Raw genomic sequence first — 25,446 nt, 5'->3', positions numbered from 1 at the left:
AGTAAGAATAGTAAATTCGGAACAGATTTTATGCTTTCACCCTGGTTGTTACAACTTTCTGGCCACTCGCACTACTTCTCATATAACCACTCTCAGAAACAGGCATGTAACCCATTTAGTTGATGAACAAACTAATATATGAGGGACCATGTAACACCAAAGAGAGAGGGTCAATAACAAATCTATTAATACCTTGTTACTGGGCCAATTAGCATAACCACATTGTGAATTCCTGATTTCTGAAATCCAGTGTAGCTAGACATTCTAGGACATGGAAACAAAGCTATTGCATACATGAAATATACAAGAAGAATAAAGATATAAAGAAGCATAGAATTATTTGTGATTTTTTAAATTATTATTTTTTGGTTAATCCTCTCCTGGGGATATTTTTCCCCATTGATTTTTAGAAAGAGTGGTAAGGAGGGTGGAAGGGAGATAGAGAGAGACGGAGAAACACTGATGTGAGAGAGACAGATCAATTGGTTGCCTCCCCCATGCACCCCAACTGGGGCCTGAGATAGAATCTGCAACACAGTACATGCCCTTGACTGGGAATCAAACCTGAGACCCTTCAGTGCCTAGGCTCTAGCCACTGAGCAACACCAGCCAGGGTGATTTTTATTTATGTGAGAGCAAAGACTTAGCTAGTTCCTGTGAATAAACTTGGATTGCTTTGGAGGGACAAAGGGAAGTTACTCCATTGCAGATTATGCAGGAACTAAAAGCATTTACTTGAATGCACTTTCCTATCTGACACAGGTATCAATGAGCATGCACAGACTCCACACAGCCCATTGCTTCTCTATCCAGCCATAGAAGAAGCTGGGCAGGGGCTTATTTTGTGTTCAGAAAACACTGAGCCATTGGATCTCTTCCTTGACTGCATAAGGTCAAGTCTATGATTCACAAAGGTTTACATTCAAAATATATAGGCTTTATCCCTCCATTGTTTAATTCTGTGATCACTTTTAACTCTTACTAGTATTGCTTGAATCCTGCAGAGAGAACATTAGGAAATCAAGTGTGACAGTGATTTTCAACCTGCTGTCCATGGGCGGTGCTGGTTCACCACCCCTCTAGTCCTAGAGGGACATCCAAGTTTGGGACATTCCTAGTTTTATCACTGGAAGTCCCATATCCCAGGAAACTCCTTAGTCCCAGGCAAACTGGAATGGTTGGTCATCCTAGTCCTAAATGAAATAAGGACAATGAGTTTTTCTTAATGTTGAACATATTTAATTTAAATTTTGAGAGCCAATGAGTTTTTCTAAAACTAAATATATTTAATTTAAACTGAATTTTGTGATTCTGCCTTCCCAAATCTTGGCTTTAAAATACCATTTAAAAAATAAAATTATGGTGACAGTGGTTGGTAGTGTTCTAACATTTTTATTAAAGTATTTTGATATACAATATGATATTAGTTTCAGGTGCACAACATAGTGACTCTACATTTATATGTCTTATAAAGTAATCACCACAATATGTCTAGTAACCATCTGTCACTGTACACACTTATTGTGATATTATTGACTATATTACCTATGCTGTACATTACATCCCCATGACTTATTTTATAACTGCAATTTGTACTTCTTATTTCCTTTCACCTATTTCACCCATCTTCCCACCCCCGACTCATGTGACAACCATCACTTTTTTCTCTAATATCTATGAGTCTGGTTCTGTCTTGGTTTGCTTTTTCATTTTTTAAGTACATAAAGGGTGTCTCAAAATTCACGCAAGAAGTAATTTTGATAGAAAACAGGTTTATAATTAAAATTTGTAAATTTTTTATTGATTCACTCCATCCATGCTTTTGTTCCGGCCCTCCGGTCCAGTTTAAGAACCCATTGTGGCCCTCGAGTCAAAAAGTTTGCCCACCCCTGGTAGTGGGAGAAATCACCAAGTCCAGTCAAAGGGTTAAGTACTGGGACGGTGACTCAGGCAGGGACTCGGGATTCCAGGGAAGTCTCCTAGCCTGGGATGGGATGGAATGAGGGTAGGGGCTGAGCTGAGTCTTTTTAAAGGAGCAAGAGTCAGTCTGGTGACATGCAGGGGACATGGCACTTCAGACAGAGGGGAGAGCATAAGTAAAAAGAGTAAAAACAGAGGAGAGGACAGCACCGTGATGGCGAACCTTTTGAGCTCGGCGTGTCAGCATTTTGAAAAACCCTAACTTAACTCTGGTGCTGTGTCACATATAGAAATTTTTTGATATTTGCAACCATAGTAAAACAAAGACTTATATTTTTGATATTTATTTTATATATTTAAATGCCATTTAACAAAGAAAAATCAACCAAAAAAATGAGTTCGCGTGTCACCTCTGACACGCGTGTCATAGGTTCGCCATCACTGCCCTATACTGTATACTTTATGAATCAATAAAAAATGTACAATTTTTAATTATAAACCTGTGTTTTCTATCAAAATTACTTCTTGCATGAATTTTGGGACACCCTTTATAAGTAAAATCATATGGTATTTGTCTTTCTCTGTCTGACTTACTTCACTTAGCATAATACCCTCAAGGTCTGTGCATGTTGTTTCAAATGGCAAGATTTTCTTCTTTTTTTTACTGCTGAATAATATTTCATTGTATATGTGTGTGTGTGCATCTTCTTTATACCATAAAGTATCAATAGTATTGTAGTCTTTTAAACAGCTTGATTTGTCACAGATGATATAAGCTTATGTCAGAACCCCTCCTTTTATTTCTAGTATAGTATAAGTACTACTCACTGATATAGTTCCTTTCTCTTCCTTGAGTTCTCTGCCCTTCTATTGGTTGTCATACTGGGCCTTTTGATCTTCAGGTGATGACAGTCATGGAGGACATATGCGGTTAGTTCTGACTACAATTTCTGGGCTTGAAACAACTTATGTTCTTGTGCTGTTGCTTTATACACTACTTAGAGAAAGTGGCCTTCCTATTTCTTACCATCTCTGTCTTCCCCTCTAATTTTTTCCCACCCTTAAACATTTTTTTTCTTGAAATTCTGTATGAGAGATCATAGAAGCGTTTAATTGTAATACTTTTGGGGTCATGAGGGAGAATATGGAGGAAGGTTTCTTAGCTTTCTGATCCTCAACTTGATCATTTGTAAATTGGGGTTAATACCTTTCTTACCAACCTAAGGAGATTGTTGGACAGAGCGAATGAAATAATGGACTTGGAAGGGACTGTGATGATGCAGCCGCAGATGTTTATCAGCTTGTTTCCTCTCATTCTCTGGCCTGGGCTTTTTCACCAGGAAGTGAGTCCACAGCAGAGGGCTGCTTGCATTTTTCATAATCTTACCAACTCTACTATAACAAGCAGAGGCATTACCTCGTTGTGGCCAAGCATACTTGCTTTCTAGCAGCAATTACTCATAACGAGTTTCACTTCTCCTCCTGTTGACTTTCCATCCCTCATCACATCTTTCTCTCATTCCCCGCCCTCCCCCCCATTCTCAGGCACAAAGCCTCATTCCCAGGGGCCCAGCTCAGGGCACTTTCTTCCCAAAGCCTAACATTCCAAACTAAGCACCTGCAATTTATGATCTCTGTTCCCTTGCAGCACAAAACACATAGCACACAATACATGTGTATCAGGAGAGGAATTGCAGTGGAGTGAAAATAGAACATTATACTAAGACTCAAATAACTGGGCTGTGGTCTGGCCTGTGTATCTCACTAGCCCTTTACCCTTGGGTAAATCACTTCCTTTCTGTGATTCCATCTGTAAGTGATGGGTGTGTGTGTGTAGAAAAGTACTGGCCCAGAAATTTGCAGATCAGGTTTCTTATTCTGGCGTTATTGCTTGCCTACTTACTCTGTGACTTGGGAGAAATCATTTCCCCCTTTACTGGGCCATAATCCTTCATATGTAAAATAAGAAGGTTGAATTAGGTGATTCATTAAGGTCCCAGCCAATCTGGAAATTGGATGCTTTTATGAAATGAGTTTCATTAAATAAACATTACTTGGAGTGCCTACTCTGTGTCAGGCACTATATGATGGTGGTTGAAATTATGACTGGGAACAGTCCTGAGACCCTGAGTACAATTGCTGCTTGCTCCTCACTGTCACAGATTGGACCCGTAGGCCAGTTCCTATACTCTTCTTGCCTTGGGTCTTCCACCCTTGAACCCCTCTTCCACCACCTCTAACTTTAATCAGTAATGATGAAACATGGAGGAACTTCTAAAACATACTCCACCATTTACCTGCTGGAGACATTCACAGTGCTGTCATCAAGATCTAGTGTGGTCTCTGGCTGCCCTAATTGCGAAACAAGCCAGTAAGCAATGACAGATTAATGGAATTGGGAGGAAAGTGGCTGATGTTTGACAGATGGGTCTGTGAAAGCCATTTGTGAGCTGGGCTGAGGAGATTAGATCTAAAAAGACTCTTAGCACCTTGAATCTGAGATAACTTGTTCCAAAGACACCTTGAAAGGTCCCTGTAACTACATCTTCTTGCTGCCAGGCAGGGGACACCTGATAAAAGATGAGAAGCTTTCTTGGTTATATTAAGGAAAGGAAGAGGTAGCTTTTCTTAGTAATCAGTCTAGAGTTAAACAACCCTCAATGGTTAGAAAGTTGCCTCACATTTTGATTTTGGGACAAAATGACTGAATGGTATTACTCAGTGATAAGCATAGTGTGTGATTAGGCACCCTTTATTTTATTCTACCCATTTCAACCTGGCTGATGCATCCCTGTGAAAAGCCAACATGAACGCACTATCGGACATTCTACCTAGGTCAAGTGGACACATCTTGCAACTCCATGGTGAGCTTTTCTTCCCTCTTCTCCCTTGTATTAAGAGCAGGCTCTGTGAGTTGTTTTCCTTCGTCCTTCTCTCACTGAAAACAACTTGGTTTCTGACCCTCTTGAGATATCACCGCCTTCCAGGCCTCCAAGCCAGAAAGGCCATTCAACTGGAAGCTGAAGTCTCTCGGGACAGCCTGGGTTTCATTTAGGCTCCCCTCTGGCCACTCGTTTCATGCTGGATGTCAAGAGTTAAAAGATGTCAGATCAGGCTGCATTTGAGTTGGCAGAAAAGTCACTAATTCAGTTCTACGTCTTTTTTCATTGTAGCCTAGAGACCACAGAACTCTAAATCAGGTGGAAGGAAGGAATGATGGAAAAAGTGCTGGAAAGCAGAAGCCCATAAGGACCCAAATGGTCCTCGAGAGAATAATTTTATCCAAAAGCAAGAGCCAAGTGACACATAAATGAGCCACAGGACTGGCCAGCCAGATGAAAAATAGACTGATGGAGCCTACATGATAACTTTCTGTATTTGATTCTGTGACCCAAAACTAACTCATCTCCCCATACCCGCAGAGAAACCTGGGACCATGAGGAGCAGCCTGACACTGGTGGGGACCCTCTGGGCCTTCCTGTCCCTTGTTACCGCTATGGCCAGTTCTACCAGTTACTTCCTGCCATACTGGCTCTTTGGATCCCAGCTGGGGAAGCCAGTGTCATTCAGCACATTCCGGAGGTGCAACTACCCTGTGCGGGGAGAGGGGCACAGTCTGATCATGGTGGAAGAATGTGGGCGCTATGCCAGCTTCAGTGCCATCCCAAGCCTTGCCTGGCAGATGTGCACAGTGGTGACAGGTGTTGGCTGTGCTCTCCTGCTCCTGGTGGCCATGACTGCAGTCCTGGGCTGCTGCATGGAGGAGCTTATCTCCAGAATGATGGGACGTTGCATGGGAGCAGCACAGTTCGTGGGAGGTAAGACAGTGTTGCTGGGATTGGGTAGGTTGGGGATCATTGTGGGGGCAGGGAGAAAAGGGAATGAGAAATGTTACCTCCTCTATTTCCATCTCTAAGGCTACAAAAAAGGAATCATTTAAAATACTCTAGGACCCTCTAAAGCAGTGGTTCTCAACCTTCTTAATGCCGTGACACTTTAATACAGTTTCTCATGTTGTCGTGGCCCCCAATTTCATTGTTACAAATTGAACATAATTAAAGCATAGTGATTAATCACAAAAACAATATGTAATTATATATGTGTTTTCCGATGGTCTTAGGCGACCCCTGTGAAAGGGTCGTTCGACTCCCAAAGGGGCCTCGACCCACAGATTGAGAACCGCTGCTCTAAAGTGTAATCTGCTAGTACATGAGGGTTTTATTCACAGTGAAATTGGTTAGTAGGCAGTTGATATGTGTTTTTTAGCCCCCATTTTTATCACCTTCTTCTGCCTGCAGGGTGTCCACTTAAGAATATTATCCAGGTCTACTTTCCAGGGGCAGCAACATATATTCTAGTATTACTGCTTCAAAATACACTTGATTTTTAAAAGCTCTGATATCAGAGAACAGTGATCTAATAAACACCTACACACAAGTGCTAATTACAAATAAGAGTTTAATGTAAAGTCCTCAACAAAGAAATACATCTAATAGTGAAATGTTAGGTACCAAACAGACTGTAGATAAATGCTTATTTGGCCCACACATATAAGGCTATCCCTGTCTGGTAGCCATTAACAGTCAATCTAGATTTTTTATGGCCCTGTCTTATACTATTTATCTTTTCCCTCATTCAAACTCCCTCTAAATTAGTGAAGGTAAACCACGGATGTTGGAATTGTATGAACGGGCTAGGAAAGACCAAATACAAAATGGCAACCTGCAGGAAGGCAGTGGGAGAAATTTAATTTGAATTGTATAAGGTGAAAAAGCAATTTTACACAGGCAAATATATGTATGAATATGTGAGCTATATTTTACACCTGGTTGAGGCACTGGGACAAAGTGCTGATAGGAGCTATTGTTGAAGTGGGTTGTTTTTCATCAAGTTTTGAAATCATTATTTAATTTGTTATCATTCTCATATCCATTAGCAACACAGTGTGAGTGACTGTAGCCAAGAAATTTGGATCTCACTTCTGGCTCTTCCACTAAATTGCCCTGTGACCATGGGCAAATGACAGTGACCTCTCCTGTGTTCACTTCCTTTCTTTCCTTGAATTTGTTCACTAGCAAGATAGCCCAGATCCCAATTTTCTTCCTTTTTTTTCCCAATTACTTGTTCAGGTGGTCTTGGAATGAGATGGTAGTGATAAGCTAAGTGATTCACAACTGGGGCTGATTTTTTTTTTACCTCCTTTCCCTGAGACACCTAATAATATTTTTGAGACATTTTTGGTAATCACAATTTGAAGAGGGTGCTACTGACGTCTAATAGGTAAAGGCTAAGAATGCTGTTAAATACCCCACAGTGGACAAGAATAAGACAGCTCCCCATTTCCAGCAACAAAGAAGTAACTGGCTTAAAATGTCAATAATGTCAAGGTTGAGAAACCCTGAGCTAAGGTATCATGGTTTCCTGACTGTCTTATGAAAAGCACCAGATTCTTTTTGTTGAATCACAGTTAAGGTGATGTTTTCAGGTTCTCTCTTTACTCAGACTCATTGCAAAAGTTTGAAATTTGAATTAACATTCTAGTCTCCCCTATCTCTGAATTTGTTTACTCATAGCTATTAATGGTTTTCTGGCCACACTGGCAAGTCAGTAGATTGTTTATTTCTTCCCCTTGAAAACCATGGTATAGAACTAATTACTAAAGCTAGTCTAAGCCAATGACTTAATTAATCCCCTTTAGGGGCTCCCTGGATATCACAAATGAACCTTAAGCAGGTTCACCTTTCACTTACCTGTCAAGAGTAAGGGGTGGTCCTTGAAACTCATATTTATAGCTCTAGGACCAACCTCAGTGCCAGGCACAGAGAAGGTTTTTAAGAACTGTAGAAAGAATGAACACATGCTAAGGCAATGTCTAGTGAATGTTGGAATAAAATGGACAAATGAGAGCTGGGTTCATTCACATCCTTTCCTTTTTTCCAGGCTTCCATCAAGGGGGTTAACTTCCTGAGTTCTCTTCTGACTTGAGAGTGACAAGTTAGCCTCACTTGCATTTCTAAGAATTTCTGGCAGAGGGTGAGGAAGTATTAACTTGTAGGAATCAGAAGTTCAGTAGCAATAACCTCCATCAGACTCCAAGAATTAACAATGGCTCCTACTCCAAGCTTGCATCCTATCTTGGGCTTGGCTGAGACGTTTACAAAACCCTTATGGTTCTCTATGTGACATATTTTAGTTGGGCCCACCTCCTAGGTCTAGAAACTCAAAGGAAATTGTTGAGGGGAGATGTGGGTAGGTAAAATAGAGATTTAGACACTCATGGACTGAGTGGGGAAGAACTTTGGCTGAGTGCATATAGGGGGAGTCAAAATAGTGCCCTTTTCATCCCATATGATTCTGCCATTCTATATTCCTCATTGACCCGTGCTCATATGAGCATGGTCACAGTATTTACACTGAGATGAGGGTCTTTAAAATTCAAGAATAGCCGAAACCGGTTTGGCTCAGTGGATAGAGCGTCGGCCTGCGGACTGGGGGGTCCCGGGTTCGATTCCGGTCGGGGGCATGTACCTGGGTTGCGGGCACATCCCCAGTGGGAGATGTGCAGGAGGCAGCTGATCGATGTTTCTCTCTCATCGATGTTTCTGACTCTCTATCTCTCTCCCTTCCTCTCTGTAAAAAATCAATAAAATATATTTTAAAAATTCAAGAATAAAATGCCATTTGACAGTACTCATGGAAAGAGTCAAGACTCAAGGTATGCTATAAGGTTTATCCCTTATATTGGACAAGGGACTGATGATATTGGACAAGGGAATGATATTGGACAGACAACCAGTTTTCCAGTTTCCATATCTGTAACACCAACCAACTAATAGTCATTACCACCTATATTTTAGAAACTTATGCCTGTTAAGGTGGCATCAGATGTGAAGGAATGGTGAAAACTGCTTGGATATATCATATTTTTTAGGAGTCCTTTGGCACATGACTATTACCTAAGGCTCTTTAGAGATCTCAGGTCTGACCCCTCAAAGATGGGCTCTACTAGTGGCAGACAGCCAAGCCTGACTCAAGAGAAAGAGCTGCGGGGGATTTAGTTTAAACTTGTTGTTCAACTGAGGGGAATTGATTTTGTTGCTCCAGGCCTGGCTGATTCTCGGCAGCTAGTGCATTAACCGAAACACATTAGGGGGAGGAGCCAATTTGTTTCAGGTCTGGTTTATCTCTGCCAGACCCCAAACCACTGAAGAGACGGAGTATCCATTAAGAACTATCTCCTCCCCCTGCTTGACTCTTATTCCCCAGTTTGGCGGCTTCCCACAGAGATGAGCGGTGGGAAGTGGGAGAGACAGGAAGAAATAAAGATCTGCTTGACTGAGTCATGCTCAGCAAGGTGACCTGATGGGGCCCTTGGGGCCCATTTAGCTCCACCTGCAGCTGATCCAGCTGGACAAGCCTGGGGTCCAAAGAACCTTCCACTGGGACCTTCATGCCCTGCTCCAACCGGTGAAGGAAACATCTGGTCAGGAGATTATTTCAGCCCTGGGGATGCTGAGGTTTCCAACCAGCTGGCCCCCAGCCTCTGAGAACGGGGTCATTATTCACATTCCCCTGTGGATGTATACACAAGATACTTGTGAATTATCCTCTATCTTCAGTGAGAGCTAAACAAAGAAGAAATAAGTGAGAAGTAAATATAAGGAACTTCTTGGCAGGACAAAGTGTAAGATCTTGGATCGGGTTGCTTGAGGGAGGCCAAGAATCTTTCTAGAGTAGAGAATGTATCAGAATCACCTGGAGTGCTTAAATGATGTGGATTTCACACTTTCCCATTCTGATATCCACAGAAAAAGGTGGAAGGCATATTTTGAAAAATCTCCCTAGTGACTCTGATGTGTATTCTGTGTTCCCTTTCCCCAACCCAAGTAAGAACCACCACCCTGGAGATTATTGATACAATTTAATACACTCAGACCAGCACCCGTGTTTTATTCTGTGCTACATGCTTCAGGCCAGATGAAAATTGCCACTGGAAACAGATCACTGAGAACTTGATTCAAGGAAAGGGTGCTATTTGTCTAAAAACCATTTCCTGGAAAGTCGTCCAAAGTTTCACCAGAAATTATTTAACTTATCCTTACCAGGCTGAACAAGGATTATAAAAGTGGCTTTATGTTTGGGAAAATGTTTTCAAAGAAGTTAACCTGCTAGCAAAGACTCAGGTACAAATTGAAGCAGGGCAGAGAATATGGTTCAGGGATTCTGATGCTCAGCTCTGGGCTTTATGCACCAGTGCTACTGATTTTTCTTTTTCCCTTTGGAGAAAAAAATGCTATCACAGTGTTTTGCAGAGTGGTCCATGAAGCACTTGTCTAAGCATTACCTGGGGTGCTTGTTAATGCAGATTGCTTAGGGCCATTCTAAGACCACTGAATCAGAACTGATGCCGGACACCCTGCGTTTTATACAACCTCTCATGCTGATTTATTTTTGAAATGATAGTAGGAAATATTTCTGATGTATGTACCACTCAGCGGAAGAAATAGAGTTTTACCAATACAGTTGAAGTCTCCTTCCTACCGTCATCATAGTCCCTTGTCCCCACAGCAAAGGTAACTACTGTCTTGGATTTGTTATTTATGATTCTCCAGCAGATTCCAGCACACATAAAAAGTTGAGAACCTCTGCTAAGTTTTGTTTTAATATTGCTTTTAAAATGGTGTTCCCTTTTCTTCCATGTCTGCTTGTACATAAATATCCCTCTATCTCTCAAAGGCAAAGTCAAATGCAACTTTTCTGTGAAGCCTCCACTGATCTACTTTAGAAATCTCTAACAGCACTGAAATGTCTTATAACTCTGACTGAAAATATTAGGTCGAAAGAATGGAAGACTTGAGTGGGGGAGTTCCCGGGAAAGGGAAAGCTGAGATATAGCTGGAGGGTAGATATAAATTTTCCACTGTGTTTGAGTTGAAGTTGCTACAAGAGCAATAAATTGAGAAAATTAATAGCAAACTAACTCATACTAGGCTTCTGCTCGGGGTAGTAAATTCAAAGTACTAATAACCATATTTGGACAAGTATTTATGGATTGGGTGGGGTAAGTAACAAAATCACTGCACTCTCAAAAGTTACTCTTGTGAATGGGGATGGTTACACCTAGTGAGGAGGCTTTCCCTGGCCAGAGACCAAACTTAGGCATTTGTCTAATTGAGAATGTGCAATTGGGAAGGGGTTACATAGATGCTGCAATATGGGGAAGTAGTGATTCTGGCTGCAGGGAACCTTGAGGGCAGCAGGGATGTAGCTGCAGGTAGGGTTCCAAGATCTGTTTGAGATTGTGCGCCTGAGGGTTTGTATTGGTGTTGAGGTTTCCACAAGGCCCAAAGCTGAGTAAAGTATCCAACTCTGGGCTTCTGCTTGGTCAAAGAAGTGAATTCAAACTATAGCAATTGTGTTTGGGGAGAGCATTTGGAATATTTTGTGCAAGGAGATTCTTGTGAGGGAGAAGTTGAGGAAGGGAAACAAAATGGTCACCTGCACATGTGCAGTAGGGGAGTGAAGAAGGTAACATATTCTAAAGGTTTTTCTCTCCCCTCCTATAGAGAAGTACCCAGATGAGCATAATCAGTTGAGACAGACTTCTCCAAAGGGCATACATGGTTCAAAGGGCAGTACAACTGGGGATGAGCAATGACACATAGAGAAGTGGGAGCCAGGATTTCAACTTCTTTGCCACCAGATCCCCATGCTTCTAATATTTGTAGTGGTCATTTTCTTTTTTGGTTCTTCTTGTTAATCCTCACCCAAGGATATTTTTTCATTGGTTTTATTTAGAGAGAATGGAAGGAAGGATGGAAGATGGGGAGAGAGAGAGAGAGAGAGAGAGAGAGAGAGAGAGAGAACCATCAATGTGAGAGTGACAAATTAATTGGTTGCCTCCCACATGCACCCCCAACTGGGGCAGGGGATTGAACCTGGGACCCTTTGGTAAGTGGGCTGATGCTCTAACCACCAAGCAACACCACCAGATTACTAGGGTACTTTTGAAATGAATATTCCTGAGCTGCAGTTACTGAATCAAATACCTGTGGATGAGGCCCCCAAATTACATTTATTTATTTATTTATTTACAAATATACTAGAGGCCTGGTGCACGAAATTCGTGCACTCAGGGGGGTCCCTCAGACCGGCCTGAGCCCTCTTGCAGTCTGGGAGCCCTCAGGAGATGTCTGACTTACCTCTTAGGCCCACCGCTGCACTCACCAGCCATGAGCCTGGCTTCTGGCTGAGCAGCACTCCCCCTGTGGGAGCACACTGACCACCAGGGGACAGCTTCTGCATTGAGCGTCTGCCCCCTGGTGGTCAGTGCACATCATAGTGACCGGTCATTTTATCATTTGGTCAATTTGCATATTAGTCTTTTATTATATAAGATTTTTTATTGATTTCAGAGAGGAAGGGAGAGAGAGAGAGAGAGAGAGAGAGAGAGAGAGAGAGAGAAACATCAGTGATGAGAGAGAATCATTGATCAGCCGCCTCCTGCATGCCCCCCACTAAGAATCGAGTCGGCAACCTGGGCATGTGCCCTGGACCTGGAATCAAAAGGTGACCTCCTTTTTCATAGGTCAATGCTCAGCCACTGAGCTGCGCCTGCCCAGCCAATCTACATTTTTTTAAAAAATATATTTTATTGATTTTTTACAGAGAGGAAGGGAGATGGATACAGAGCTAGAAACATCGATGAGAGAGAAACATCGATCAGCTGCCTCCTGCACACCCCCTACTGGGGATGTGCCCGCAACCAAGGTACATGCCCTTGACCGGAATCGAACCTGGGACCCTTCAGTCCGCAGGCCGACGCTCTATCCACTGAGCCAAACCGGTTAGGGCCAATCTACATTTTTAATAAGCTCCCACTCTTCCAGAAGGTGGCGGAGCCTGGTACTGGCAAATGACTTCTGTATTGCTATTTGAAACACATCTTCACAATTTGAAATTGATGAGAACTGCTGGGGACAAATATAATGGAAAAAAATTCCCCTGCAACTTCATGTTTTAAAATATGTCTCCCAGGACATCTTTCTCCAGCTATGATGAAATGTGATGGAATCAGCTGTCAGTTACAAGTCCAATGTCTCCAAGATGTATGTGTACAACCTATTGTGCTCACGTGTCTAAAAGGCCAAATGAAGGACTGGATAGGAGGAGTAGAAATGCAGGTTGGGCAGAGCATGGAGCCACATGCACTGGGCCAGAAGACATGCTTGGCAAAGATTTCTGATCTCTGTCCTGGTGTTTATGAATTATTGCAAGATAACAACTCCCGTCAGGCAGCTTTTGAATGGAGCCTTATTCCGCTTTTCACTTTCCAGTCATTTGTTATAAAAACAAAGCGGTGAGGGAAAAATATTAGCATGGAGAATATAGGTTGAAAATGAGAGAGGAGCCATAGAGAAAGGCTACTGTTTAATAATAATCAATCTTTAATGAGCACTTTCTATGTGTCAGAAACTTTATGAGTATAACTTCTTGAAACATCCCTATAAAATAGAGTACTAGTATTCCCATTTTAAAGATGAGTTAACTGAAGTACAGAGAGATTAAGTAACTTCCCTAAGATTACACAGCTTCTAGGTGGAAGACCTGCAATTTGAACTTAGGTCTAGACCAGTGGTTCCCATTGTGGGGCACATGCCCCATGGGGGGAGGGGCAATTTGATTTTTAAGGGAAGCAAATAGAGAATGTGTTATTAACAGTAAATTGTTTGCATTTCTTATGGTTCTAGGGACCTCATATGCAGTATATAAATATGTATTGTGACATATTTATACATTTCAGTTTCTATGATATGTTTTGCTATTTTTTCATATCACTTCATATTATTTTTAAAAATAATTTCCTAGTGATTTCTTCCTCAGTACTTCAACTGTCCTTTCATTCTTTTATTTTTCTCTTTAATGGATGTCATGTTCTTTGGAAGCTTGTTTAGACCAAGTTAATGGCCCTTTAGGCTTCCTCCACGTGAATAGCTCACTTTTTGAATAATAAGAATTATATGTCATGGGGGAGGCGGGCATCAGGACTTTAGAGATGCTTAGGTGGGGCTATTTAGAATCATCTTTCACAGAGATCCCTTCAGAAGTCCTCCTGTTTGGGTAGCGCAGGTGAAGGAAGCTGTGTGCAAGGTAGGCAGAGCATACTGTGAAACAGATGCATTTATTGAGCACCTATTATATAACAGGTACCAAAGATACATAGTTGAGAATAAATATGGCTCATCCCTTCAAGGACCACACACTCCATTGAGGGACACAGACAACAAAGTGTTCTAAAAATATAGATCACAGTATATTTTAATTACAGGAGTAAGCACAGATTGATATGGGAAAAGAGAAAGAGAGAGAGAGAGAGAGAATACGTAACTTTGCCTGGGGGGTGGGGATGGTGAGGAAAAGCTTCCTGGAGGAGGTATTCCCTGACATGAGCTCCTCCGCATGGTAAGGTCTGAAGAGCAAGGGGACTGAAGAAGGTGGAATGTTCCCCCACTGACATATCAAGAAAGGCATTTGGCCAGCACTACCTCCTGCTTGAAAAGTCAGAGTCCATGCCAGTCCCAGGGATCTGAATGTGGAGGTTGGAAAGCTGAACTATGGTTATTTTTATAAATTTGGGTGCTGTTCTTCCTAGTCTGTGTGAGAAAGCTCACTTTTTATTAACTCTTCCCTTAAAAAGCATACACTGGAAGGAGGAAAAGGCTTAGTTTTCATACCCAATTTTGTCCTTAACCCATTGTGCAAATCCTGAGCTCATACACTCTGGCTCATATTTCTTCATATTATAGGAATTCAGTTTATCTGTGGTATAACACACACACACACACACACACACACACACACACACACACACACACACTTCCATTTCCTTTAAGACTATGAGACAGATAAGAATGCCTTCTAACTTAAGCATTCTACTGAAGGGAATTTCTAACCTTAACTGATCATTTTCTAAGTTTCTAAACCATCTCACTGTCAGAATGTTCTCTCTGTTTTCCTGTGAAAATGCTTCTTGCTATTTATTCAAATCCTTGTCTTTTTCTCTGAGTACAAAAATCTGATAGCCTTGTTGCAGACAAGCTTAGAGAGTACTTTGTGATTTTCTTTCAAAAGTCTTCATCGGAAGGCAAAATTAACTTATTATCTTCTTAGAGTATATATAGACTTTTCCTCATTAAGGAATCCCTGAAGCAGTATGGACTTCACTGTCCAGCTGAGCCCCAAAGCTCTGGAACCTAAAAATATGCCCTTCATTCATCATTAATCAAATACCTGCTTTCCAGAGGTTCTATGTTAAATGTTAGTTTCTGCATCCATATTTGTGGCAGGTGACCACTCCATGACCTTTGGTGTAGCACTCAAGTATCATGCTCTCTGGGTGAAAGTAGGATACTCACTTGAGATCTCTCAGTGAAAAGGGAATTTATTATAACATAAGGAAATTTGAACTCAAAAGCCATTGGGAAGCACTGGATTCTCTCTAGCTCTTTCATGGGCAGTATGGAGTTTTTCTTCATGGTATGTCTGTTTCATGTTACTGTATTTTCTCCCTCTATCAATCAGTTTTCTCAGATTGCCAAGATGTTATACCTACTCATAACTTTAGATTGAACTTGGCTTCAGCTTGACACAGACTTGATTCTACCTCCTGGTATCTTTTTCTCAACTTCTTCTGTATCTGCTAACTAACTTAGCATTTCTTCTTCTCCTCCTCCTCCTCCTCCTCCTCCTCCTCTTCCTCCTCCTCCTCTTTCTTCTTCTTCTTCTTCTTCTTCTTCTTCTTCTTCTTCTTCTTCTTCTTCTTCTTCTTCTTCTTCTTCTTCTTCTTCTTCTTCTTCTTCTTCTTCTTCTTCTTCTTCTTCTTCTTCTTCTTCTTCTTCTTCTTCTTCTTCTTCTTCTTCTTCTTCTTCTTCTTCTTCTTCTTCTTCTTCTTCTTCTTCTTCTTCTTCTTCTTCTTCTTCTTCTTCTTCTTCTTCTTCTTCTTCTTCTTCTTCTTCTTCTTCTTCTTCTTCTTCTTCTTCTTCTTCTTCTTCTTCTTCTTCTTCTTCTTCTTCTTCTTCTTCTTCTTCTTCTTCTTCTTCTTCTTCTTCTTCTTCTTCTTCTTCTTCTTCTTCTTCTTCTTCTTCTTCTTCTTCTTCTTCTTCTTCTTCTTCTTCTTCTTCTTCTTCTTCTTCTTCTTCTTCTTCTTCTTCTTCTTCTTCTTCTTCTTCTTCTTCTTCTTCTTCTTCTTCTTCTTCTTCTTCTTCTTCTTCTTCTTCTTCTTCTTCTTCTTCTTCTTCTTCTTCTTCTTCTTCTTCTTCTTCTTCTTCTTCTTCTAATATAGCATTTCTATGTTTCTTGATTAAAACTTTCAGAAACAAGAGTCTGGTCCAGATCATGTCTACATGCCAGGTTATGATGTCACCGATTACTGGCCAGCCAATAAATTTTATTGTTTTGTATCAGATGCCAATACTAGGTCCAATTCACTGTCACCACAGGCATGGTATGGGGAGGTCAGAAGTTATAAAATGTAAACCTAGGCAGCAGCAAGACCTGTGGATTTTGCACTTACCCTTACTTAGAAGGCAGTGCTCACAAGTACCAGATTGGTATTTCTGATTGGAAGAGTAAGGTTATCAGTAAGATCTCACAAAGTTTCCCTGTAGTGACTAAATGAACTAAACAAAGTGGAGATGAAGACAAGGGACACAGTGGAAGGTATGGGAAGATAAAGAAAGGAGGCATAGCCCTAACCAGTTTGGCTCAGTGGATAGAGCATATGCCCTAGGACTGAAGGGTCCCAGGTTCGATTCCAGTCAAGGGCATGTACCTTGATTGTGGGCTTGATCCCCAATAGGGGGCATACAGAAGGCAGCTGATCCATGTTTCTCTGTCATCGATGTTTCTAACTTTCTAGCCCTCTCCCTTCCTCTGTGTAAAAATCAATAAAATATATTGAAAAAATCCTATCTAAAAAAAGAGCAAAATTCAAATTAACCATCACTCCATGACAAAAGATGGCGGCACCCATAGTGGCCCGGGTGTGACGCTGGTGGCGGCGCCCCAGCAACGTGAGCCCAGCAGGCAAGCATGGCCTGCAGGTAGCACCCAGCGAATATATATATATATTACACTTGAAACCTATATAATTTTATTAACCAACTAGAGGCCCAGTGCATGATCATTCACCGGTGGGGTCCTTCGGCCTGGCCTGCGGGGATCAGGGTGAAATTGGCTCTCCGACATCCCCTGAGGGGTTTAGGATTGCCAGAGGGCACAGGCCAGGCTGAGGGATCCCACCAGTGCATGAATCTGTGCACCGGGACTCTAGTATGCATATAAGATCTTTGGTTAATCCTTCCTGCCCTCCCCCCTCACCCCTTTCCTCTGAGATTCATCAGTTTGTTCCATGTTTCTATGCCTGTGGTTTCCACTCCTGCATTGAGTGTCTGCCCCCTGGTAGACAGTGCACATCATAGCTACTGGTTGGCCAGTCGGCCAGTTGGCTGGTTGCTTAGGTTTTATATATATATAACCCCAATAAATTCAATAAAATATACATAAAAAAGAAACAAAAACAATAAAGGAGTATGATATGGAAGTGGTCTTTTTGGCGCTCAAGTTTTTATAAACAGTTAAGCTCAGTGTTTAATACTTACACATTAATATACTGACCATGAGGAGGTTTTTTTTTCAGCTTTAGATTTGACTTTATATTTTTTAAGTTTTATTTTATTGTTTAAAATATTACATATAGTATTACATATGTCTCCCTTTTCCCCCATTGACCTCCCCCCAGCCACACCCACTACAGACACAAAGAAGCATCAAACAGACTGTCAAACTTCAGTGGGAAGGCATGGGAGGGCTGGGGGTGGGGGTAAGAGATCAACCAAAGGACTTGTATGCATGCAAATAATATATATATATTTTTTTTAAAAAAAGAAAGGAGGCATGTTTAGCATGAATTTGGAATGATTTCTCAGATGAAGTAATCGTTTCTGGAAGAGGGAGTGTGGTGCCTGCTCACCAGGAGAAGCCTATGCAACATGCATGCTTTGTGTAGATCTAGTCTGGCAGCTGGTTCCAAGTTACAGAAATCATGACCTACCTTCAATTCCTAGGGACCTAATTGATTGTTAGAAAAGGCTGAATTTTTAGGAAACAATATTAGTCTCTATATTGTGACTCTTTGTAAATCAGACCAAGATAGAAGAGGATTCTGGTTGGAGAGGCCAACTTTGCTTTGTAAATCATTGTCAAAAATATTTCGGCTGTAAAAATTACATTGCCTTGTCTCAATTCCCAATACTGCCTTTTATAAGTTGTCCCCTCTACAACTCGCCACTTATGGCATGGCAAAGATACCCTTTTGATTTGGGTAGTATTATAGACATTTAGGGTAAAAGGGGAGAGGTAAACTCTGAGTGGAAAATGCAGAATTTGAGCTGAGAAAATCTAGAGGGAATATTGGAGTGACACAAGACCTATTTTATTTTTTCTACCTGTGTGTATGTTTTTCTTTCTAGGGCTGCTGATAAGCTCAGGCTGTGCATTATACCCCTTAGGATGGAATAGCCCGGAAGTAATGCAAACATGTGGGAATATCTCCAATCAATTTCAGTTAGGTAAGGTGGCCTGGGCAGGATGGCAATGGTGGTTCATCTGTTTTTCAAAGTGCTTTACATCTTGAATGGGCCTCTGCTTGCTAGTGGTGCTTGCCTGAGTCTCTCTCACTGTGATAGCTTGTGAGATGTGGTGGCTTGGCCAGATTATCTGGCCTTGCTAACTCACAAGGAGTAAACATAAATTCCACTTCCTTGACTATGTCTCTCCACACTCTTCGTATAATTTTACCCAGAGTCTTATTACCAGTTTGGGGCAACCCTATCTACAATGGGATTTCAAATGCTTGGAGACTGTTGATCTGTCATCCTCTGAATAAATCCTACTTCCTATTAATATATTGTTCTAGGCACTTTTTTCAAATACAAATCAACAGTATCTCTTCTTATTCTCCACTGAGGATATAACAAAGGGTAATTTGGTTTTCATCATGCATTAGGAACCCAGGTTGAATATTGGGAATTGTTACTGGCATGTTACAGGCATTGTTACTTTGGCAGTAACTGTTAAGTATTAGAAGGAGTGACAGAAATAGCTCTTGACTCTTCTATGATTGCCAGCTCTCAATGAGAATGGCTTAAATTTACTATTGTGAATAAGGAATAGATTGGGCTCTAATTGGAAGACTTAAAAATATTTTTCTAACTTACCATGATGGAAGAGAATAAGAAGGAAAATGTCTAGGGTGACCCATGGCCTATTTAAAACCGCTGCAGTAGGCTGAGCAGGGGTCTTACCACAATGGTGTTACCTGATAATGAGGGTGTCTCTCCTTATGTTGGGGTAATTGGAACTGCAGCAAAATAAATACACACCCATGGAGCCTGTAAAGGGTTTCCATGCACACGATGCAATTTACTTCGTGTGGCAGCTGAAGAAGGTGAGCAGAGCCTGGGAAGGACATGAGGTCTCCAAGACCAGGGGCTGGAGGGAAAGTGTGTGCCAAGCATTCCGCACCGTGAGTTACAATCTATATATATAAAAGCCTAATATGCTAAGTGTCTGATTGAGAGGTCAACCAACTGGTCGCTATGATGTGCACTGACCACCAGGGGGCAGATGCTCCGACTGGTAGGTTAGCTTGCTGCTGGGGTCCGTCCGATCGGGACTGGGCAAGATGGGGCCAGACACACCCTGGACCACTCCCTCGGTCCCTCCCGTGGTCCCTCCCAGCCAACTGCCCCGATCTGTCCCGATTGGGACTGGGCAAGATGGCCCTGATCGGCCCAAATCGCTGGCCAGGCAGAGGGACCCCACCCGTGTACAAATTTCATACACCTGGCCTCTAGTTGATATATAATTCCCATACCATAAAATTTTTCTTTTTAGAGTGTATAATTAATGATTTCTGGTATATTCACAAGGTTGTGCAATCATCACCACTATTCAATTTCAGAATATTTTTATGACCCCAAAAGAAATCTCCTACCCATTAGCAGTCACTCTCAATTCCCCCCTGTGCCTAACCCCCAACAACCACTGTCTATATAGATTTGCTTATTCTGGACATTACATATAAATGGAATCATATAATATGTGGCTTTTTGTGTTTGGCTTCTTTTACTTAGCATAATGTTTTCAAAGTTCATACACATTGTAGCATGTATCAGTAATTTTGATTTTCATGGCTGACTAATATTTCACTGTATGGCTATAACACATTTTATTTATCTACTCGTCAGTAGATAGATGGAGTTTTCCACATTTACACTATTATTAATAATACTGCTATGAATATTTGTGTACACATTTTTGTATGCATATATAGTTTGAAAAATTGACTTGAGGGAGAGAGAGACATCAATTTGTTGTTCCACTTGTTTATTCATTCTTTGGTTGATTCTTGTATGTGTTCTGACCAGGGATCAAACCTGCAAACTTGGTGTATCAGGATGATGCACTAACCAACCGAGCTATGTGGCCAATGTTGGGGATTAAACCCTTATCAGAGATAACATTGGCAAATATGTTCTCCCATGCAGTGTGCTTTCTTGTTGTTTTGTTTTTATTTTCACTTCTTTGATGATATCCGTTGAAGTACAATTTTTTTGAGTATGTATCTAGGTGCAGAATTGCTGGGTCAAATGGTTAAGACTTTGAGGAACTGCCAGGCTATTTTCCAAAGTGACTGCATCATTTTACATACCCAACAACAATGTACCAATGTTCCAATTTCCCCAAATCTTCACCAATACTCACTTTCCATTTTTTAAATTATATCTATCCTAGTGAGTGTGAAGTAGTAGCTCATTGTGACTTTAATTTGCATTTTCCTTATTATGGATGATGTTGAACATCTTTGTATTTACTTATTGGCCATTTCCTTATCTTTTTTAGAGAAATGTCTATTCAAATTATTTGGCTATATTTTAACTGGGTTATTTGCTTTCTTTTGTTGAGTTGTAAGAGTTCTTTATGTATTCTGGATACTAGACCTTTTTCAGATATATAATATGCAAATATTTTCCCCATTCTGTGGTTTGTATTTTCACTTTTTTATTTTCTTTTATTACTTAAAGTATTACAAAGAGTAGTACATATGTCTCCTTTTTTTCCCTCCATTGGTTATGCTTATATGGATGCATACAAGTCCTTCGGTTGATCTCTTACTCCCCTCCCTTCTGCCCCCCAACCCTCTCTGGCCTTCCCACTGCAGTTTGACAATCAGTTTGAGGCAGCTCTGCCTCTGTATCTATTATTGTTCAAAAGTTTGTAATGGTCTTTATTATCCATGAATGAGTGAGATCATGTGGTATTTTTCCTTCATTGACTGGCTTATTTCACTTAGCATAATGCTCTCCAGTTCCATCCATGCTGTTGCAAATGGTAAGAGTTCCTTCTTTTTTACAGCAGCATAGTATTCCATTGTGTAGATGTACCACAGTTTTCTAATCCATTCATCTACTGATGGGCACTTAGGCTGTTTCCAGATCTTAGCTATGGTGAATTGTGCTGCTATGAACATATGGGTGCATATATCCTTTCTGATTGGTGTTTCTGGTTTCTTGGGATATATTCCTAGAAGTGGGATCACAGGGTCAAATGGGAGTTCCATTTTTAGTTTTTTGAGGAAACTCCATACTGTCTTCCATAGTGGCTGCACCAGTCTGCATTCCCACCAGCAGTGCACAAGTGTTCCTTTTTCTCCACATCCTCTCCAGCACTTGTCGTTTGTTGATTTGTTGATGATAGCCATTCTGACAGGTGTGAGATGGTACCTCATTGTTGTTTTGATTTGCATCTCTCAGATGATTAGTGACTTTGAGCATGTTTTCAATGTCTCTTGACCTTTTGTATGTCCTCTTTCGAAAAGTGTCTATTTAGGTCCTTTGCCCATTTTTTGATTGGATTGTTTATTTTCCTTTGCATGAGTTCCCTGTAAATGTTGGGGATTAAACCCTTATCAGAGATAACATTGGCAAATATGTTCTCCCATGCAGTGTGCTTTCTTGTTGTTTTGTTTTTATTTTCACTTCTTTGATGATATCCGTTGAAGTACAAAATTATTTAATTTTGATGAAATCCAGCTTCATTTTTTGTTGTTGCTTGTGCTTTTGGTGTCATACCTCAGCATATATTGCCAAATCCAAGGTCACGAGGACTATTTTGGCTAATCTTGCATTTCTATGTGAATTTGAGGTTCAGCTTGTCAATTTCTGCACAAAAGCCAGTTAGGATTTTGATAGAGATTGTGTTGAACCAATGATTAGTTTGGATAGTATTGCTACTTTAGCAATATTAAGTTTTCTAGTTCATGAACATGAGATAATGTTACATCGAGTTAGGTCATCTTTAATTTATTTTGATGATATTTTATAGTTATCAGTATACAAGTCTTAGTGGCTTTGTAAAATATATTCCTGATTATTTTTATTGTTTTGATAATATTATAAATGGAATTGTTTTCATAATTTTATTTTTGGATATCATTGTCAATGTATAGAAATACAAATGATTTTTCTATTTTGACCTTGTATCTTGCAACCTAGCTGAACTCATTTATTAATTTTAATGATTTTTAGTGGATTACTTAGGATTTTCTATATACAGGATCATTTCATCTGAGAATAGATATAATTTTACTTCTTCCTTTCTAATTTTTGTTTCTTTTGTTTATTTTCCTTGTCTAATTACCCTGGCTAGAACCTCCAGGGCAATATTGAATATAACTTGTGAAAGCACACATTCTTAGTTTATCCCTGATCTTAGGGGGGTAAAGCACCCAGTTTTTCACCATCTATGTTTTTTTACATAGATGGTTTTCATTACATTGAGAATGTTCCCTTCTATCCATTCCTAATGTGTTATGTGTATTCATAATGAAAGTGTCTGGCCTGCATGGCTCAGTAGATTGAGCATTGTCTCATACACAAAGAGGTTGCTGGTTCTATTCCCAGTCAAGGCATATACCCGGGTTGCAGACTTGATCCCCAGTAGAGGGCATGCAGTAGGCAGCCAATTGATGTTTCTCTATCATCAATGTTTCTATCTGCCCTAGCTGGTTTGGCTCAGTGGATAGAGCCTCTGCCCGCAGACTGAAGGGTCCCAGATTTGATGCCAGTCAAGGGCACATACCTCAGTTGCAGGTTCAATCCCCACCCCTGATCGCCAGCCCAGGTCAAATCTCCTGAGTTAGGCAACCAATTGATTTGTCTCTCTCACACTGATGTTTCTCTCTCCTCTCTCCCTCTCTTCCACTCTCTCTAAAAATCAATAGAAAAATATATTCAGGTGAGGATTTAAAAAAAGTGTACTGGATTTTTTCAAATGCTTTTTTTCAGCTACTGAAATAATCATATGAATTTTATTGATTGATTTTCATATGTTAAACCAACCTTGCATTTCTGGGATAAATTGCCATTGGTCATGCTGTATAATCCATTTCATACTTTTCTGGATTTTGTTTGCTAGTATTTTGAGTTGAGGATTTTTGCATCTATATTCATTAGAAATATTGGTCTGTATATTTCTTTTCTTATGATGTGTTTGTTGGACTTTAGAATGAGGGTAATATTGGCCTCATAGATTGAGTTGCTCTGATTCTACTTTGATTAATGTAAAATGCCAAAAGTTAAAAATTAGATGCATGATTTGCATGTAGTCATTTGGCAGTTTTCAGCACTAATCAGCATCCCCAGGAACCTAGTTTGCAAAAATGAAATTTTGTGTGTGGCTGTCTCTGCCCCAAGTTGATGGCCTTCAATTGTGTTTATCACAGGATCATTAATTTTCTCTTTCTTCTTTTACTAAATTTTTTGTTATTGCTTCTCTCTCCACTGCATCCTCCTCCTTTACTTACCTTTCTCTTCTGCACCATGTGTCTTCCCAAGGGTGCTAACTCCCCTCTCCTCGGTGCACTGGATAGTGTTATTCTATGAATCCTTGTGGATAAAGGTATTGCTGAATCCTGCTTATCAAGCCCTCCTAGTTCCTGTTTTGAAAAACCTTTGCATTATTCCAACTGCCTAAGTGTCTCTCATTCCTCTTAGACTCACATTTCCTGCTGCCCATATTCTCTAATTACATGTCCCCACATTTACACCTTAATGGTCATTGTTGAAAAGAAGAAACAAACTGTGCCATCCTTGGCCCCTTTCTGGTCAGCTGTCCAAACATAACTGTTCCCTTAAAAAATAGAGGTGATCCAGGCACAGCAGAAAAACCTAGAGTAGAATTTAAAAATTTTTTATGATGTGCTGGTTATGCCAAGTTTGTAAATATCAAGGTTCGGGAATGCCATGCTAGAAGTACATCTTTTCTCTCCTTAAAGCTTTCTTTAATACTCTAGAGATTCTGGCAATGTGGAAGCATCCTCAACACACCTTAGATATTTTTGGGTGGATGAACAAAATAAAAAGAACATACATGAAATGTCCATTTTACAGTCTTTTGTTTCTTTTTCATTGAGAGGCAGCATGATATACTAAAAGAGCATAGGCTTTGGAGTCAAAGATCTCAGTTGGTATCCAGGCTCTTTCATCTATGTAATACATGGTGGTAAAGTTGCTTGATATTTTTGTCTCAGTTTCCTTATCTGTAAATGGGGGATAATACCTGTACCAGTGTTTTTACAATGAAAAGAAAAGGTATATTAAAGTACCTAGCATAGTGTTTGACTTAAAGTATATGTAGGCTTCTTTAAAATATAGAATAGAATGTGCTGGGGGTGGGGTGGGGTGGGGTAGACTGTCATTTGATGGCATTTACTTTAATTCTGCTGTAGGCTCTACACTCTACTATGCATTCTTTATTTTGTGAAGGGAGATTCATAGAGCGAAGAAAGACATGGACCTTATTTAAGGAACAAAGCTTCTTACCCTGACTTTCTTGAGAGAGATGAAGCGGGTAAGAAGGACCATAGAAGAGGGCATTGTCAGTCTACCAAAATGGTTTTGAGAGTGAGTAAAAGAGATTTCTCACTCTGAGACTCCAAATGGTCTCCTTCAGCTTCTGGTATAAAGGGGTCACAACCATGTCTTCAACTCCTCTTTTCCTAGGTCTCCATTCAAGTTAGCCTAAACCATCCACAATTATGATTTTTAGTCTTAATCTGAATTACCAAAGCTATAACTTTTATTAAGGCAGCAGTCTTGATGTCTGCATCTGATAGCCACAGATTCATTGATAGTCTTCCCATAGTGAGGCTGGGTCCACCTCTAACCTCTCTCTCCCAAATCTGGGTTGGCGCCTATAACTGCTTTAATCAAAGAGTATGGCAGAAGTGACATCAAGCTTGTTCTAGGCGTAACCTCTATAGAACATGTAGTTTCCATGTTAGTTTCTTGAAAATCTGAGCCATCCTATCTAATAATAGACAAACATGGTAATTAACTATACCTCTGCTACGCTTCCCATTGGCTAATCAGCAGGATATGCAAATTAACTGCCAACAAAGATGGC

The 25,446-nt window shown here is 40.5% G+C and overlaps 1 protein-coding gene across 4 annotated transcripts in view; it reads left to right on the top strand.

Annotated features, from left to right (window-relative positions):
• LHFPL1 (lipoma HMGIC fusion partner-like 1) overlaps window positions 1–25,446 on the top strand; it is a 106,014-nt gene that overhangs the window by 36,127 nt on the left and 44,441 nt on the right. For 2 of the 4 annotated variants that reach the window (XM_014533385.1, XM_014533384.1), the window contains exons 2-3: window positions 5,343–5,738; window positions 18,450–18,548. In XM_014533385.1, coding sequence (XP_014388871.1) covers window positions 5,357–5,738; window positions 18,450–18,548 — 481 coding nt within the window. In that variant the 5' untranslated portion in view covers window positions 5,343–5,356. Of the gene's footprint in view, window positions 1–5,093; window positions 5,739–18,449; window positions 18,549–25,446 lie in introns of all 4 variants that reach the window. The other 2 variants (XM_014533383.1, XM_005886348.2) reach the window with 1 other exon arrangement.

This window comes from Myotis brandtii, unplaced genomic scaffold (genome assembly GCF_000412655.1).
Source record: "Myotis brandtii unplaced genomic scaffold, ASM41265v1 scaffold973, whole genome shotgun sequence".
Lineage (NCBI taxonomy): Eukaryota > Metazoa > Chordata > Mammalia > Chiroptera > Vespertilionidae > Myotis > Myotis brandtii.
This window is presented reverse-complemented; position numbering and strand designations above follow the sequence as displayed.